Source organism: Lottia gigantea (genome assembly GCF_000327385.1).
Source record: "Lottia gigantea unplaced genomic scaffold LOTGIsca_186, whole genome shotgun sequence".
Lineage (NCBI taxonomy): Eukaryota > Metazoa > Mollusca > Gastropoda > Lottiidae > Lottia > Lottia gigantea.
The window spans coordinates 271,354-289,060 of record NW_008708340.1 but is presented as its reverse complement, the minus strand read 5'-3'; the positions used below and the strand labels follow the sequence as shown (position 1 = coordinate 289,060).

At 38.6% G+C, this 17,707-nt stretch overlaps 2 protein-coding genes across 2 annotated transcripts; one reads left to right on the top strand and one right to left on the bottom strand.

The window, feature by feature from the left end:
* Nucleotides 1–594: 594 nt before the first annotated feature.
* Nucleotides 595–6,555, top strand: LOTGIDRAFT_83006 (hypothetical protein; the record flags this gene model as incomplete). The annotated part of the gene is made up of 6 exons (XM_009052527.1): nt 595–715; nt 923–1,058; nt 1,618–1,866; nt 2,496–2,549; nt 5,329–5,532; nt 6,417–6,555. Coding segments are annotated over 6 exons (903 nt in total), but the record flags the coding sequence as incomplete, so codon positions are not given.
* A 3,268-nt stretch (nt 6,556–9,823) lies between these two features.
* On the bottom strand, nt 9,824–14,691 carry LOTGIDRAFT_142770 (hypothetical protein; the record flags this gene model as incomplete). The annotated part of the gene is made up of 9 exons (XM_009052545.1): nt 9,824–10,181; nt 10,612–10,707; nt 10,770–10,913; nt 11,129–11,248; nt 12,350–12,637; nt 12,803–12,882; nt 12,948–13,094; nt 13,160–13,370; nt 14,528–14,691. Coding segments are annotated over 9 exons (1,608 nt in total), but the record flags the coding sequence as incomplete, so codon positions are not given.
* Between the last annotated feature and the right edge of the window lie 3,016 nt (nt 14,692–17,707).

The following is a 17,707-nucleotide window of genomic DNA, read 5'->3' as shown; positions in this document are numbered from 1 at the left end:
CACTGTAATAGGCTTTGTTTGGCATGGTGTCTCTCCATATAGTTTATTGTCTGTTATACCTCATGGATCAAACTCCGAGATTTGAGTATTTGAATTATTTTAGAAATATGAGATTTATCTGTTCAATAATTTACGCCTCAGTTAAGTTTTTAATTTTTTTACCTGATTATCTGAAACTTCACACGTTAAAATCAAAATTAAACATATGACCAAAATGTACCAGAATGAATTGATTATAATTATTGTTAGATTGCAGTATTGTAGGTTTTGTGTCAATATTCTACATAGGCTACTGTAGTTCTGTAACTAATTCATCAAGTGAGCTCTATTTTTGCAGGGAAGAACCTGTATTATTTCAGAAATTCTTTTTTTCTCTTTCCAGATATGAAGTGAAATATTATTAGAGTGAAATTAAAAATCAATTATAAACTTTAAAATAAAATGAGTGAAAATGAAAGCCATGAAAGAAATACAACCAAGAGTGATCTTTCCTTAATGCAGACGACGTCGCCAGAGAAAATTAACCAATCAAAGTCGAACATGCCACCAGGACGATTACGTCATATCAGCCATCGAGATGATGAGCCGGAGAAACTTGGCCTGCTCAATGTCCGAGCTATGTCCTTCCTCATCTTGTGGTACATCTTCAGTGCATTTACTCTATTCCTAAATAAATATATTTTATCAACTTTGAAGGGTGATCCTTCATTTTTAGGTAAGTAAAATGTACTTTTATATTTCAAAGTTTCAAGTTTTATATTCTATCATTTTCAAATGATCTTATTTCTAGGTCGTTGGAACATTAATAATTAATGAAATGACACGAAAGCTCAATGGTTTTACTATGTATGTCCTTGGCAAGAAAAATCAATTTTAGCGGAAATTGAAATTTCACACGTTAAGATTTTGTTTAATATTTCAGGTGCTATGCAGATGGTGATGACAACAATATTTGGTTTTATTCAGATGTATTTACCACTAGGCATGTATACTCCTATAGATAGGGAGGGTAAACCACCTCACTTCTGGAGAAACATGGTATTAGTTGGTACTATGAGGTACGCTTGCTGTAATATTTGCATTGTTCAAAGAATTTCTAGCTTTATTATCTGTATCTAGGTCATTTATGAATGGCTGAGTTTCTGGCACTTTTAAAATTCAGGGATTGAGGCCTTAAAGGGGCGTTCTGTTCCTTGCTAAAAGTTTTGAAAACCATATATACCAAAATTATAAAGCCGAACACCAAAACTAGGTCAAACTGCTTAATTAACAATTAGTACTCTCAGTTTCTAATTAACCCTTTTAAAACAAATTCAGTTTAATCAAGAAGATACATAGATATAAATAGCATACTGACATTTTTAACAATAAAATTTTTGCAAACTGTCTTTAAGGACTTTCAGGGCTTTCTGGCTTCACACTTGTTGTTTGTGTCTTGACTCTTGTGTTGGATGATATTGAGTCAGTACAGAGAGCAGAACTATAAAATATAAAAGTGTGAGACATAGATGTGCAAAGTGCGAGTTATCAGCCTTTTCATCTCCCTTTTGTCCTGATAAGGATTGTGTATCCAAAACGTTTTGCTGCAGGTTGAGATTGTATTTTATTTTATAACAGGTTTGGTACAGTAGTGTTGGGACTGGTAGCCTTAAAATTTGTAGCTGTATCATTCACAGAAACAGTAAAAAGTTCAGCTCCTTTATTTACTGTGTTTATATCACAAGTTTTAATAGGAGAATACACAGGACCATATACATTCCTCTCTCTCATACCAGTTATGTTGGGACTAGCTCTATGTTCGGCTTATGAACTTAGTTTTAATATTCAAGGTTTTATAGCAGCTCTCGCCACCAATTTAACAGAATGGTAAGTTTTGAAGTTGGGGGAAAAAGGGGAAAACCTTGGGGGACGGAATTTGGCAGTTTTAGCCACAAACTTAACAGAATGGTGAGTTATTACATAGAAATTGTGGCCCTAGAGTTATAGGCTAGTATAATAATCGACATAAAAAGAGGAGGGGGTGGGGAGAATGGAAGAGAAAGCCAAGGGCAGCCTAAGCCATCAATATAACAGAATGGTAAGTTATATTGATACAAATCCCTGTCCCTAAGAAAGAAAAGGAGGGCCAAGGGACTACATGCAAAAAATGAGGGAGGGGGAGAGCTATAATATTAATTTCTGATTTTCGTACCTAATTCACTCTGAGAAATCTGATTGGTCAATAATATCACTGTAATAAAATCAACCAATCAATGTTCTGGTACTGTTCGACCACCCCAAAGTTATGAATATTCCGAGCACATCCTGATCTTATTGGTCAATGATATCACTGTCGTAAAATCAAACAATGAGTGTTCCTCATATTGTATGTTGACGATTATTTTAAGGTTACAATGATGTTAAACCCCGTTGATATCTTGTCAGTTGATATCTTGTCAGTTGATATCTTGTCAGTTGATATCTTGTCAGTTGATATCTTGATGTTTTTTTTTCAGTTTACAGAATGTTTATAGTAAATTATTAATTAGTGGAGAAAAATATAAATATACGTAAGTTATTTTCTGAACACTGCCCACTTCTTAAACACAAAATTTTCATTCAGTACAATCTCACTATTATAACTAAAAAACATAAACAATGTTTTACACGTGTCATCATCAGATGATATTTTATAACATGTTGAAATGTTATGTATTTTGTTATCAAAGAAGTGCGTTATACTATAATACATTCCCTCATGTTTTGTTCTATGTGCTCACGGCTTCTAAATGCCAATCAGATCTAATTTCACTATTACGCAAAGTGGATTGGTCATATTTGTGGTTTCAATCAGACCAGGATTAGCACCAATAACCTTGAGTAATAATACAACTATAGATTTAATTGATCTGATATAAATAAACAAGTTACTATGTACGTACCGTAACATACTGGGCAATGAGTACTAAATGAACCCTTAAAGAGACATTCTACGGAGACCCTAAGGCGCAATTTTCGGTACTCTTATAAAATATTTCGTTTTAACGAAATAATTAATTATTGTTATCAATTAAAACCTAGAAAACGTTGGAGAAATATTTCTCTTTTATTTTACAAAAATCCAGTTTTTACAGCTTCCAAAAAGCATAACGAATTTTAAAAGTTTAAGTAAACTTACATAATTTGACATGGCTTTAAAAAAATTAACAGCTGGATTTTTTTAGTTAAGACTTTAAAGGCCATATTTCTCTATATTTTTTTGTGTGTAGTTTTACACAGATTTGAGCTAAAAAAAAAATTCCGACCTACAAAAAAAGTGGAATGTCCCTTTAAAATTGAAAGAATAAATATATTACTAGTAGTCCTAAAATCAATTTAATCAGCACTAATTTGAAGCTGATATTTTTATTCTCATGAAAAAAAGTCAGTAAAATTCAATTTAGCAATGAGTATATAGAGATTGTAGGTTTTTATTAGGTGTGTCTAGGTTTTAATATTGATTATTGATTGATGTTTATCAGATTATAACATAGTTATACTTTAATATAATATTACTAGAACATTTCATTAGAAGATAAAACTTGTAAACTTTTATAAAAATCACTAGGCAATGCTGGGTGAGAGGGAGGAGGAGGGAGGAGGGGAGGAATTAACCTGTAGAGTGAGGTAAGGGTAGTTAGGGAGGGAATGATAGAGTAAAGCTGCAATACAAAATAACTATTCTCACAGCATTTTATTATGAAATAAAACATATAAGTTTTTATGAATTTAACAAGGCTATTCTGGAGAGTGGAGGGGGCGGGGATATTACCTTAGAGTAATTAAAGTTGAGTGTATAACATCAATCGAACATCATTCTTATGAGCTTACATGCTCTTTTTATACAGATTACAAGGGGGTGGGGCTGGAGAGTCAGAGGGTGGGAGGGGGATAGATTACTTTTTATAGAGGTTGATTGACTTTACTACGGGTACACGAGACAAAATGTAACTTTGACATATAATTCATTGTGAAATTTGATATTTGGTAATCAAAATGATAAATTCCTAGTCAAGATAATCAATTGAATCATTTTATCCAACCCTAAATAAACGGCCTGTAACAGAAGTAATTACATGTATAGGACAATCTTTTTTAATTCTACAACATGACATTCATTAGTAACAAGCTGTGTAATGTATTATTGATTTTTTGAATCGCAATATACAGGCAACATAACATTGTGATAAAATCTAATTAAGTTATGTTTACAGTCATCTAGAAATAGATAATTTGTTCATCTATCACATTAAAATGACACATTTCTATTGTTGTTTTTTTTTTAATTTCAATTCAACAGTTGGTAGTTGCAATTTGAAATATTTTTTAAAACTGAATGTTAATTTAAGTTGACATGGGCTATTTTTGTTTTGATCATTGAATAATTATTCTCTTTGAAGAACAAAGCGTGATGTTACAATACAAAACAAAAACCTGTTTAATTGTGTTCAACAGGAGATAGGAATTCATGAGCACTTTGTAATATATATCGCCTCATTATAGGTTAATGGAATTTCTCTGATAGCTTCCTAGCACCTAGAGATTAGAATTGATAGGCACATACCTGAAGAAAAACATTAAAAAACTTGAAGTGATTGTTGTTTCATGAAGCTGTATCTATATATATCACACTTAATTAATTACTTACTTAATTCCATTTAAAGATGGGTTTCCTTATTTTTTAGTGTCAAATTAAGCAAACTATTTGATTAATTGGTGTTTCTAATGAATTATCATGTATTCTTAATCATATCATTATTTTCTTATTGCATATAATTAAAGATGGGTTTCGTTATTTTTTAGTGTCAAATTAAGTAAACTATTTGATTAATAGTGTTTCTAATGAATTATCATGTATTCTTAATCATATCATTATGTTCTTATTGCATATAATTAAAGATGGGTTTCCTTATTTTTTAGTGTCAAATTAAGTAAACTATTTGATTAATTGGTGTTTCTAATGAATTATCATGTATTCTTAATCATATCATTATGTTCTTATTGCATATAATTAAGAGTTTTAACCAATCATAAATGTCCATGTACGTACAGTCTGGATGAACAAAAAGGACTTTTTGAACTTTCTTGATCGGTCACTGGTAATTCTCTTCTAATTTAGCTAATTATGAATTAATTATGCACATGTGAGACAAACAGGTACTTTTCCAAGTCATTAGAACACCTCTACTTTCTATTCATATAAGTATTAGCATTTTCATTTTCATAAATGAAATAAGGGAACCCATCTTTAATGCCATTATTGGCAACCCATCATGTTTTAATTCAAGTTTTTTGTTGTTTTTTTTTCAGTCCAGCAGAATTACAGTTCTATACATCACTAGCCTCTATGGGTATCCAAATTCCATTTCTACTGATTATGATGGATACAACCAGTGTTCGTAATAATATGGATTATACGTTATTTTTTACCTATATTATTAATGGTATATTTTTTCATTTTCAAAGTATTACAGCTTATGTTTTAATGAGCTATATATCACCTGTTACTCATAGGTAAGTCAGTTTTATATTCTACAGGTGCGGGCACACGAGCAGTCTTGGTCAGAGACTTTTGTCGCCGATTAGAATCTTGTTTTGGGTTTCAACAACTGGCACGGGAACATGAGGCGACAAAATCTCCAGTCAGTCATTTTCCACCTGGTCGATAATTACGTGCAGAGCATGCTAATGAAAGGAAAAAGAATCTGATTGGATGACGACTTTCTGTCATGCAGACGATAAAACTGTCGGAAACAAGTATCAAACTTGTTTGATATTATAGATCCTGTCAGCTAGACGATAATCTTGTTGTGAGAGTGCGGGCACATGCAAATTTTACTCAAGATTCGACAAAACTCTCCGACCAAGACCACTTGTGTGCCCGCACCTTTACTAGTCCAGACTGAATATAGTGTACCAGCAACACCCCTCAATTTTTTGAACTTTTCCATACATTCATATTTTCAATCAATATGGAACTGTATATCTATAATTGGAAGAGCTCATTTGTAAAATCAGGGGTGTTTTTCAGTGTTTCTAGTTTCACATGGCACCTGATTGGTGAGTTCCCAAGTTCTTTGAAAAAAAATAGGTGTAGACAAAATGGTGGAGTAGAAGAGTAAATTCTTATGACCTATCCAGTTCCTTTAGCATTTTATAAATACATGAGGTTTTCTAAACTTGTTTTTTTTTTGGAATACGCTGATAGCATCAATTTGCATCATTTGACTTTTCAATCAGACTTCTGTGAGTCTAAAACAAGAAGGGGTTCATGATTCGCCTCTTGCAAAAACTGCAAATAGAAACCATAAATAATCTAGAAAACCTCTTAATAACCCCTTTAAATATTACAAGTTTAAATCCAATTTTTTGTATCATTTTGTATGAATCTATTTCAGTGTTGCTAACACAGTCAAAAGAGCGTTTTTAATCTGGCTATCTGTGATTTTATTTGGAAATCCGGTCACGTTTTTAAGTGGAATTGGTACAGTGACTGTAACTATTGGTGTTTTATTATATACTAAAGCGAAGGAATACGATCACATACGTTATGAATTACGTCAACAATATTCCCTAGAACAGAACTCGGATACGAAGATAGTGTGATGATTTCTATTTTTAGATGTTGCCAATCATTGTAATAATTTATACACTGTTACTCTGTCTTCACTGTGCAGAAGTTAGAAGTAAAACTCTATTGAATTTCATTCTTTCCGAGCATGAAGAAACGAAGAAAGGAAAGCTCCATTTTGTTTTGTTTTTTCTTCTGAAGCGAAAAAGGTGAAGAAAAGACGAAGGAAAACTTCATTTCAATTCATGTCTTTCTTTTCAAGCGTGAAAAAAGTGCATTTCAATTTATTTTCATAGTGAAATTTCCTGTCTTATTCAGCCTTATATTGTTCATTTCATTTTATATTCATATTAGGCTGTTGTGTTTCTTTGTCTTCAGAAGCTGATGGAAATAAGACAGAAAGTTTAGGACTAAAGTTGAGGTAACACCAGTATGTAGGTGCAATAACACTTACTAATTTTCACATAATTAATAGACTTATCTATTGCTCTGTGACCTAGGCCCGTGCTTTCATTGAGACTCGTCTCAATACACCCTAAAACTAAAGCCATTTGTGTTGGGATGGTTAAATTGGATTTGGTTGATTTTGTGATTCTGAAATGAGGGACAGAGATATCAAAAAATAGTCAATTTAAGATAAGTGATATAATCATGCATAGGTTTTTCTGAAATTTAACTAAAATGTATGTATTAATACGTAATATGTGTGGAAAGTGTTTTATCAAGATGAATTTTAAGCCTGCCGTGTTGGGGACAAGTCAGACATCTTTTTCTAATAATAAGGAATTTACTACAGCTTGTGTTTGTTAATACTGGTACCAAGTAATATTTGTGGGATGGTGTTTAACGAGAATTGACAAGTTTTGTGCCATAAACAGAGATGGATTACGTGGAGACATTTTTATGTGGTGATGCTCAACTGGTAATGTCCAAAGGGAGGTAATTTGTGGGAAAGTTATAATTTATTTGGGGATATTTGTAATGTTTTGTGGAAAACATCGGATTGAGTGCAAATAATAGATAAGAAATATTAAAGAAAACTTATTATTTATTGTAAGCTACCAGTATTTGTAATGTGTTTTGTGGATAACACAGAGTTAGAGGATAGAAATATTGATCTAAACTGGAATCAGGAAATATTTTCAGTGAAATGTATGTTCCCTACAAGAACCACTCTGTGAAATGATGTGGAATTGTAAAAAGTATTTTCTCTTCTCTATACTCTATTGCTGTCCTGCCTGCGTAGTATTCTCAAAAAGATCTTAGTGCTAGGATATCCTAGGGTCTTAACTTCTAACACTGTTTCTAGAATATCCTAGGTTCTTATCTTCTATCACTGTTTCTAGAATATCCTAGGTTCTTATCTTCTAACATTGATTCTAGGATATTCTAGGGTCTTAACTTCTAACACTGTTTCTAGGATATCCTAGGGTCTTAACTTCTAACATTGATTCTTGGATATCCTAGCGTTAAGATTGTTTCAAGAATACATTGCCTGATAAGAATTTTACGTCTGCATTAGGATCTTGAGTTTTCTTGCTTTTTTCAGCCTATTTTTGATTATTATTTTTTAGAGAACTCTATGAGCTTTTTCCTTAACTAAAGGTGAAAATAGCTTAAGTGTCTACTGAAATCAGATTTACAATTTCGTTTTATTTGTCGATCTCCATTGTAATCTAACAAGACTTATACCAAAGTCGTGTTCATTTCAACAAATCACAGCACGTCATGCAGAATCTGCCTCTGTAGAGCGATATGACCAATGAGATTAATAGACTGCAGATACTAGCTTGTAAATGCGATTCTGATTGGCTGGAAAGTGATGCGTAATTGTCTGCTATAAATAGATTAAAACATCACCAGTATGTGACCTTCGTATAAATCTCGTTAGATCACAATGGAGACTGACAAAAAAAAAATAATAAAACGAAATTGTTATCTTATTTTAATGAGATTGAGTGTCTGGTGAAGAGTACCATGTGGTATTGTCAATAAAATTATAATTAGAAATAGGAAGATTTGGAAATAGGAAATAGAAAAAATAGGAAATAGAAAAGAATAGGAAATAAGAAAGAATTGGAAATAGAAAAGAATTGGAAATAGAAAAGAATCGGAAATAGAAAAGAATTGGAAATAGAAAAAGCCAACAGGATGCTGACGCCATGTTTTCCATTGGAGCGATAACTCCACACCATATAATATACCTCTACAGGGCTTAATGTAGATGTCTACAGGGTTTTCATAGAAAATGTCCATGTTCAGATTAATAAGGGGACATAATTCTTGTTCATTAATATCATCTTTCGCCATTGGTCATTTAAAACTATTTTATTATTCAGACATGGTCCAGTTTTTCTTAAACCTTCATATTGATATGATATAAGTGGTTTTTAACATGCAAATATCAACTCAGACTTGTGAATCAGGGCTATTATTATTCATCTATCACTATTTCAAATAAATTCTATTTTATTATTGTTGTGTATATAGGGGAGATAATGTTTATGTCAAAATAAAATTACATTTTTAATAACCTCTTTTGTTTTTATCTTTTTACAATTAGCCCAGTCTATTTCAACCCTCTTAATAATTTGATATAGGGCATTGATTGGGATACAACAATACGATTGGCTTGTACGATACGATTTGGGAAACTCTGATGACTAATGGTTCGTTCACAACAGGCAGAGCTATGCGGCAATGAGGACAGACGTTCACATAGCGACCTAAAATTAAACATTCACTATGGAGGATTTTGTGTGCATGTTTCTTTTGTTTGACAGCCATGCTTATTGAATGGAAGACAACAACTGAAAAATATACTCTGTTCTTCCAGCGCTGGTGTAAACAGCTGAGCGTCTACTCGTCTGTACATTGAAATCTCACTAAACACTAACTGCTGTTCTCTCTATCCCACATTGCTTAGCCTGTTCGTAGTGTGAACAGGCCCTAAGTCCTGCTATGTTGCTATCCAAACCTTCAATCTAGCTGATGAGCACTCTACAAACTAGTTTCAAATCAATTTCATAACATCTTCTCACATAAAGGTGGGTGAGGGCCCTTAGACCTAAGTGAGTGAGGGCCCATGGACTGAAATGAGTGGGGGCCCTTGGATGTAAGTGGATGAGGGCCATTCGTCCTAAGTGAGTGAGGGCATTGAATCTAAGTGAGTGAGGGCCCTTGGAGCTAAGTGAGTGGGGGCCCTTGGATGTAAGTGGATGAGGGCTATTCGCCCTAAGTGAGTGAGGGCCTTGGATCTAAGTTGGTTGGGCCCTTGGACCTAACTGAGTGAGGGCCTTTGGAGCTAAGTGAGTGAGGGCCCTTGGATATAAGTGGGTGAGGGCCCTTGGAACTAAGTGGGTGAGGGCCCTTGGAACTAAGTGAGTGAGGGCTTTGGACCCAAGTGAGTGAGGGCGGCTTGGACTTAAGTGAATGCGGGCCCTTGGATCTAATTGAGTGAGGGCCGTTGGACCTAAGTAGGTAAGGGCCCTTGGACTTAAGTGAGTAAGGGCCCTTGAATCTAAGTGGGTGAGGGCCCTTGGACCTAACTGAGTGGGGGCCCGTGGACGTAAATGAATCAGGGCCGATGGACCTAAGTGGATAAGGGCTTTGGATCTAAGTGAGTGAGGGCGCCTTGGTCTTAAGTGAGTGTGGGCCCTTGGATCTAATTGAGTGAGGGCCGTTGGACCTAAGTGGGTAAGAGCCGTTGGAACTAAGTGAATGAGGGCCGTTGGACCTAAGTGGGTAAGGGCCCTTAGATCTAAGTATGTGAGGGCCCTTGGATCTAAGTGGGTTATAGCGGTTGAACCTAAATGAGTGAGGGCCCTTGGATCTTAGTGGGTGATAGCGGTTGAACCTAGATGTGTGAGGGTCCTTGGATATAAGTGAGTGAGGGCCTGTGGACCTACGTAGGTAAGGGCCTTTAGACTTAAGTAAGTAAGAGCCCTTTGATGTAAGTGGATGAGGGCTATTCGTCCTAAGTGAGTGAGGGCCTTAGATCTAAGTGGGTGGGGCCCTTGGACCTAACTGAGTGAGGGCCCTTGGACCGAAGTGAGTGAGGGCCTTTGGATCTAAGTGAGTGGGGGCCTTTGGACCTAAATGAATGAGGGCCGTTGGATCTAAGTGAATGAGGTCCTAAGTGAAAGGGCCGTTGTACTTAAATGGGTAAGGGCCCTTGGACCTAAGTGAGTGAGGGCCCTTGGACCTAAGTATTTGAGGGCCCTTGGATCTAAGTGGGCGAGGGCCCTTGAACCTAACTGAGTGAGGGCCTTTGGATCTAAGTGAGTGAGGGCCTTTGGATCTAAGTGAGTGAGGGCCCTTGGATCTTAGTGGGTGAGGGCCCATGGACCTAAATCAGTGAGAGCCCTTGGATCTAAGTGGGTATGGGCCCATGGATCTAAGTGGGTACGGGCCCTTGGATCTAAGTGGATAAGGGCATTGGATCTAAGTGAGTGAGGGCCCTTGCACCTAAGTTGGTAAGGGCCCTTGGACTTAAGTGAGTAAGGGCCCTTGAATTTAAGTGGGTGAGAGCCCTTGGACCTAAGTGAGTGAGGGTCCTTGAATCTAAGTGAATGAGGGCCTTTGGACCTTCGTTGGTAAGGGCCCTTGGACCTAACTGAGTGAGGGCCCTTGGACCGAAGTGAGTGAGGGCCTTTGGATCTAAGTCAGTGGGGGCCTTTGGACCTAAATGAATGAGGGCCGTTGGATCTAAGTGAATGAGATCCTAAGTGAAAGGGCCGTCGGACTTAAATAAATAAGGGCCCTTGGATCTAAGTATGTGAGGGCCCTTGGATCTAAGTAAGTGAGGGCCCTTGGATCTAAGTAAGTGAGGGCCCTTGGATCTAATTGGGCGAGGGCCCTTGAGGCTAACTGAGTGAGGGCCTTTGGATCTAAGTGAGTGAGGGCCCTTGAATCTTAGTGGATGAGGGCCCATGGACCTAAATGAGTGAGGGCCTTTGGATCTAAGTGGGTATGGGCCCTTGGATCGAAACGGATAAAGGCCCTTGGAACTAAGTAAGCGAGGGCCCTTGGATATAAGTGACTGAGGGCCCTTGGATCTTAGTGGGTGAGAGCCCATGGACCTAAATGAGTGAGGGCCCTTGGATCTAAGTTGGTGATTGTCCATGCACCTAAGTGGTTAAGGGCCCTTGGACTAAGGTGAGTAGGGGCCTTTGAATTTAAGTGGGTGAAGGCCCATGGACCTAAGTGGGTGAGGACCCTTAGACCTAGGTGAGTGGGGGCCATCAATCATTTAGCTCTCACTTATTTAAGACCACTGGCCCCCACTCACCTAGCCCTTGGATCTAATTGAGTGAGGGCGGTTGAACCAAGATGTGTGTGGGTAAGGGCCCTTAGACTTAAGTAAGTGAGGGCCCTTGGATCTAAGTGAGTTAGGGCCCGTTGAACCTAAGTGAGTGATGGCCCTTGGATTTAGGTGAGTGAGGACCAGTGGTCTTAAGTAAGTGAGGGCCCTTGGATCTAATTGAGTGAGGGCGGTTGATCCTAGATCTGCGTAGGACCTTGGATCTAAGTGTGTGAGGGCTCTTGGACCTAATTGAGCGAGGGCCCTTGGAACTAAGTGGGTGAGAGCCCATGGACCTAAATGAGTGAGGGCCTTTGGACCTATGTGGGTAGGGCCCTTAGACTTAATTGAGCGAGGGCCCTTAGAACAAAGTAAGTGAGGGCACCTTGGATGGGTGAGTGCCTTTGGATCTAAGTGACTGAGGGCCCTTGGATCTAAGTGGGTGAGAGCCTATGGACCTAAATGAGTGAGGGCCCTTGGAACTAAGTGGGTAAGGGCCCTTGGACTGAAGTGAGTGGGGGCCTTTGAATCTAAATGGGTGAGGGCCCATGCACCTATGTGGGTAAGGGCCCTTGGACTGAAGTGAGTAGGGGCCTTTAAATCTAAGTGGGTGAGGGCCCATGGACCTAAGTGAGTGAGGGCCCTTAGACCTAAGTGAGTGGTGGCCCTTGGGCCTAAGTGAGTAGGGGCCCTTGGATCTAGGTGAGTGAGGGCCAGTGGTCTTAAGTAAGTGAGGGCCCTTGGATCTGATTGAGTGAGGGCGGTTGAACCTAAATGTGTGAAGGTTCTTGGATCTAAGTTAGTGAGGGCTCTTGGACCTAATTGATCTAAATTGGATCTAAATGAGTGAGGGCCCGTTGGACGTAAGTGAGTGATGGCCCTTGGATCTAAGTGGGCGAGGGCCCTTGAACCTAACTGAGTGAGGGCCTTTGGATCCAAGTGAGTGAGGGCCCTTGGATCTTAGTGGGTGAGGGCCTTTGGATCTAAGTGACTGAGGCCTCTTGGATCCTAGTGGGTGAGAGCCCATTGACCTAAATGAGGGCCTTTGGATCTAACTGAGTGAGGGCCTTTGCATCTAAGTGAGTGAGGGCCCTTGGATCTAAGTGGGCGAGGGCCCTTGAACCTAACTGAGTGAGGGCCTTTGGATCCAAGTGAGTGAGGGCCCTTGGATCTTAGTGGGTGAGGGCCTTTGGATCTAAGTGACTGAGGCCTCTTGGATCCTAGTGGGTGAGAGCCCATTGACCTAAATGAGGGCCTTTGGATCTAACTGAGTGAGGACCTTTGCATCTAAGTGAGTGAGGGCCCTTGGATCTAAGTGGGCGAGGGCCCTTGAACCTAACTGAGTGAGGGCCTTTGGATCCAAGTGAGTGAGGGCCCTTGGATCTTAGTGGGTGAGGGCCTTTGGATCTAAGTGACTGAGGCCTCTTGGATCTGATTGAGTGAGGGCCCATTGACCTAAATGAGTGAGGGCCCGTGGATCTAAGTGGTTATGGGCCCTTGGATCTAAGTGGGTATGGGCCCTTGGAACTAAATGAGTGAGGGTCCTTGGATCTAAGTGAGTGAGGGCCCTTGGATCTAAGTGGGTAAGGACCTTGGACTTATGTGAGTAAGGGCCCTTGAATCTAAGTGGGAGAGGGCCCTTGGACCTAAGTGAGTGAGGGCCTTTGGATCTAATTGAGTGGGGGCGGTTGAACCTAGATGTGTGTGGGTAAGGGCCCTTAGACTTAAGTAAGTGAGGGCCCTTGGATCTAAGTGGTTATGGGCCCTTGGATCTAAGTGGGTATGGGCCCTTGGAGGTAAGTTGATGAGGGCCATTCGTCCTAAGTGAGTGAGGGCCTTGGATCTAAGTGGGTGGGGCCCTTGGACCTAACTGAGTGAGGGCCCTTGGTTGTAGGTAAGAGACCTAAGTGAGTGATGACCCTTGGATCTCGGTGAGTGAGGGCCAGTGGTCTTATGTAAGTAAGGGCCCTTGGACCTAGTTGGGTGATGGCCCTTGGATCTAAATGGGTGAGGGCCCTTGGATCTAAGTGGTGGGGGTCCTTGGACCTAAGTCAATGAGGGCCTTTAGATCTAAGTGGGTGAGGTCCGTTGGACCTAGTTTTGTGATGGCCCTTGGATCTAAGTGGGTGAGGGCCCTTGGATCTAAGTGGTGGAGGCCCTCTGACCTAACTGAGTGAGGGCCTTTGGACCTAAGTCAATGAGGGCCTTTAGATCTAAGTGGATGAGGTCCTTTGGACCTAGTTGTGTGATGGCCCTTGGATCTAAGTGGGTGAGGGCCCTTGGATCTAAGTGTGGAGGCCCTTGAACCTAACTGAGTGAGGGCCTTTGGACCTAAGTCAATGAGGGCCTTTAGATCTAAGTGGGTGAGGTCCTTGGATCTAAGTGGGTGAGGGCCCTTGGATCTAAGTGGCTGGGGGCCCTTGGAACTAACTGAGTGGAGGCCCTTGGATCTAATTGAGTGAGGGCCGTTGGACCTAAGTGGATGAGGGCCCTTGGACCTACGTCAATGAGGGCCTTCAGATCTAAGTGGGTGATTTCCGTTGGACCTAGTTAGGTAGGGCCCTTGGAAATAAATGAGGGCCCTTGCACCTTAGTGAGTGAGGGCTCTTGGATCTATGTGGGTGAGGTCAGTTGACCTCAGTGAGTGAGGGCCCTTGGATCTAAGTTGGTGAGGGCCCTTGAACCTAAGTGGGTGAGGGCCCTTGGAAATAAGTGAGTGGGGGCCTTTGGATCTAAGTGATTGAGGGCCCTTGGATCTAAGTGATTGGGGGCCCTTGGATCTTAGTGGGTGAGGGCCTTTGGATCTTAGTTGACCTTAGTAAGAACCTTAGACCTAAATGAGTGTGGGCCCTTGGAGCTAAATCAGTGAGGGCCCTTGGATCTAAGTGAGTGAGGCACCTTGGACATAAATGAGTGATGGCCCTCGGAGCTAAATGAGTGAGGGCCCTTGGATTTAAGTGTCTGAGGGCCTGTGGATCTAAGTTAGTAAGGGCCTTTGGATCTAAGTGAGGGCCCCATTTCCACTCAGACCCCACCCACAACTGTTACTACCACTGCATGGCCCCCTTCCCCACTTCCACACAGACCCCACCCACAACTGTTACTACCACTGCATGAACCCCTTCCCCACTTCTAAACAGACCCCACCCACAACTGTTACTACCACTGCATGAACCCCTTCCCCACTTCTAAACAGACCCCACCCACAACTGTTACTACCACTGCATGGCCCCCTATTTATAGAGAAAAGAGAAGAAAATGTATAAATAGCTTTATTTTAACTCCCAATGCTATGATAGAAAGGAACTATAATATATCAAGAGATATTGTGTTATATAAAAATAGGGTAGAGATGGTAATATCAGTCAACATAACTAGAATATAATACTTTAAATAATAGAAGTCAATTTATGGTTTATTACTCCTAGGTTTTATTTAACTCATGTCTCAACCGTATACAATGTCATCATTTTTTCACCTGAGTAATAAAATCTAGGAGTAGCATTCTATTATTTAAAGTGATCTCTACCTCTAAATGTTGCTAAAGAATTAGAATACAATAAATTTAATTTTAATGCATTATTAACCTATATAAAGTTGCTTAAAGACTGAAAGAAATTATTGGTATTTTGATCAGAATAATAGAACAAAAGTATTTGTCATCTACATCGAAATCAATTCATTAACACCAGAAGTCTAATATATTTTGAGTAGAATAAATTAGGAAATTGTACGAGCCAAACATTTTCAAAACACCTGATGGAACTTCTCTTTGGAGGAGTTCACAACTATACTACCTTTACTCCCGATTTCGCCACTCTTTGGACGAGGTTTTTGATGGTCGGCATTGTCTTGTTTGTATGGATTTTTATTATATAAACTACTTCAAAATAAAGTGGACTTCTAGTACACAGATGCGGTGGCTCAGTGAGTAGACGCTTGCTCGCTAACCTGAAGGTCCAGGGTTCAATCCCAGCATAGCTCGAGATAATACCTTTGGATTTTTCAACCCGGTTTCCCCCTGTCAGTGATGCAGGTATGAGGGGCTGACATGGAAAAAGTGTCTAGTCGTTCGGATGGGACAATAAACCGAGGCCCCGTATGCTACAGGCTGTGCACGTTAAAGATCCCTTGACAGTTGGAAATCGAAAAAGAGCAGGCTAATGCCGCTGTCCTGGCAAAATTTCCCTCATTGCACCCTGCATGGCGTTGCCTGTCTTCATTAGCCCACATGGTGCAGAAAAGTAGGACGTAAAACTCCATTCATTTCATTTCATTCTAGTACACAGATGCACAAAATATCGTGATTTACTTTAACTTTAAGGAAGTTTACTACAAACTGTAACAAAACTACAAAATATTAATAAACATATTTACAAACTATAAATTCAATCTATTATCTTAGAACTTCGAAAGGTAACTCAAAATTTACCAATTATTTTTATGTGAATTTGGAAATTTATCAGCTTCTATATAGCTCTGATAGTATAAAGGTTCTATTGACAATATGCTATGAATTCAATTCACATCACAGTTTCATGAGAGTTGTGTTTGAAATTTATAACTAGTACTCTTGTTCACAACTGGTGATCGCTATGATGTGAGGGCCACTTAAAGATGGGTTCCCTTATTTTCATTTATGAATGCTTATATGAATAGAAAGTAGAGGTGTTCTAATGACTTGGAAAAATACCAGTTTATCTCACATGTCCATAATTAATTCATAATTAGCTAAATTAGAAGATAATTACCAGCAAAATTCCAATGAGTGACCAATCAAGAAAGGTCAAAGAGTCTTTTTTTGTTTATCATGACTGTACATACATGGACATTTATAAACAAGCTGATATTCTAATACACATTAAAATAATAGATAAATTGATATCCCAAGAAATCTTAGAAGAGTAGACTCATAAAGGTAAATAATTATATTAAAGATATGATATAGTACCTGTGTTAATTAAGGTGAAAAATGGGGGTGAGGGAGGGGAGGGGATTTGGAGGGAAAGTTAATAAGGCAATTCTTAACTAAACCAAACTGGAATGTAAACTATAAGCATCGGTAAAAATGTTTCTATGGAAACAAAATTTCAAAAAACATGATTGGATGTTAAAATAACATAATGGAAGGACTGTTCATGATTTTATTGGAAGATTTTTGATTAATTTGGTTTGATTTTGGAGAAATTTCCCCATCAACATCAGAGATAATATACTAGTCCCCTATTAGTAACTGGTGAATAACATAATGGTATGGTGATTTAAGTGATAAAAATTCATTAATAAAGTTGGCTAAATGAGATTTTCAGATTATAGATTATATTTTAACAGAATTTTAAATCCTACTTGCGGACAGCAAATTTATTTAATATTATGCCATGTGCAAGCATAGAAAACTGAAGGTCAAGGCCATAGGGTGATCAAGGCAAATTCCTCATTTTTAAAACAATGCTCGAACTATAGTAGAGTCTTTTATTTCAATTATGTATTTCAAATCGTCCCTTTGCCTCATTTTAACTTAGCTTCGCTTGAAGATTATCCAACACAAACTTTAACAATTTCAAACCTCTAATATCAGTGGCTTACAGAAGAACTGTTCAACATTACAAATTTAACATAAACAATACTAATATCAATCAAGTTTGGGAGATCAGTCGTAACTTTGTATGAGAGTATTTGGACATAAGAGTGACCAGCACTATAAACTTCAGGAATAACAAGAAATCCAAATCTAGAGTATTTTTGTTTATTTTTTGTTCTTGTGTGAAATTAAATTTTCAGCAGAAGTGAGTGATTTATATACAACAAAGTTTGAA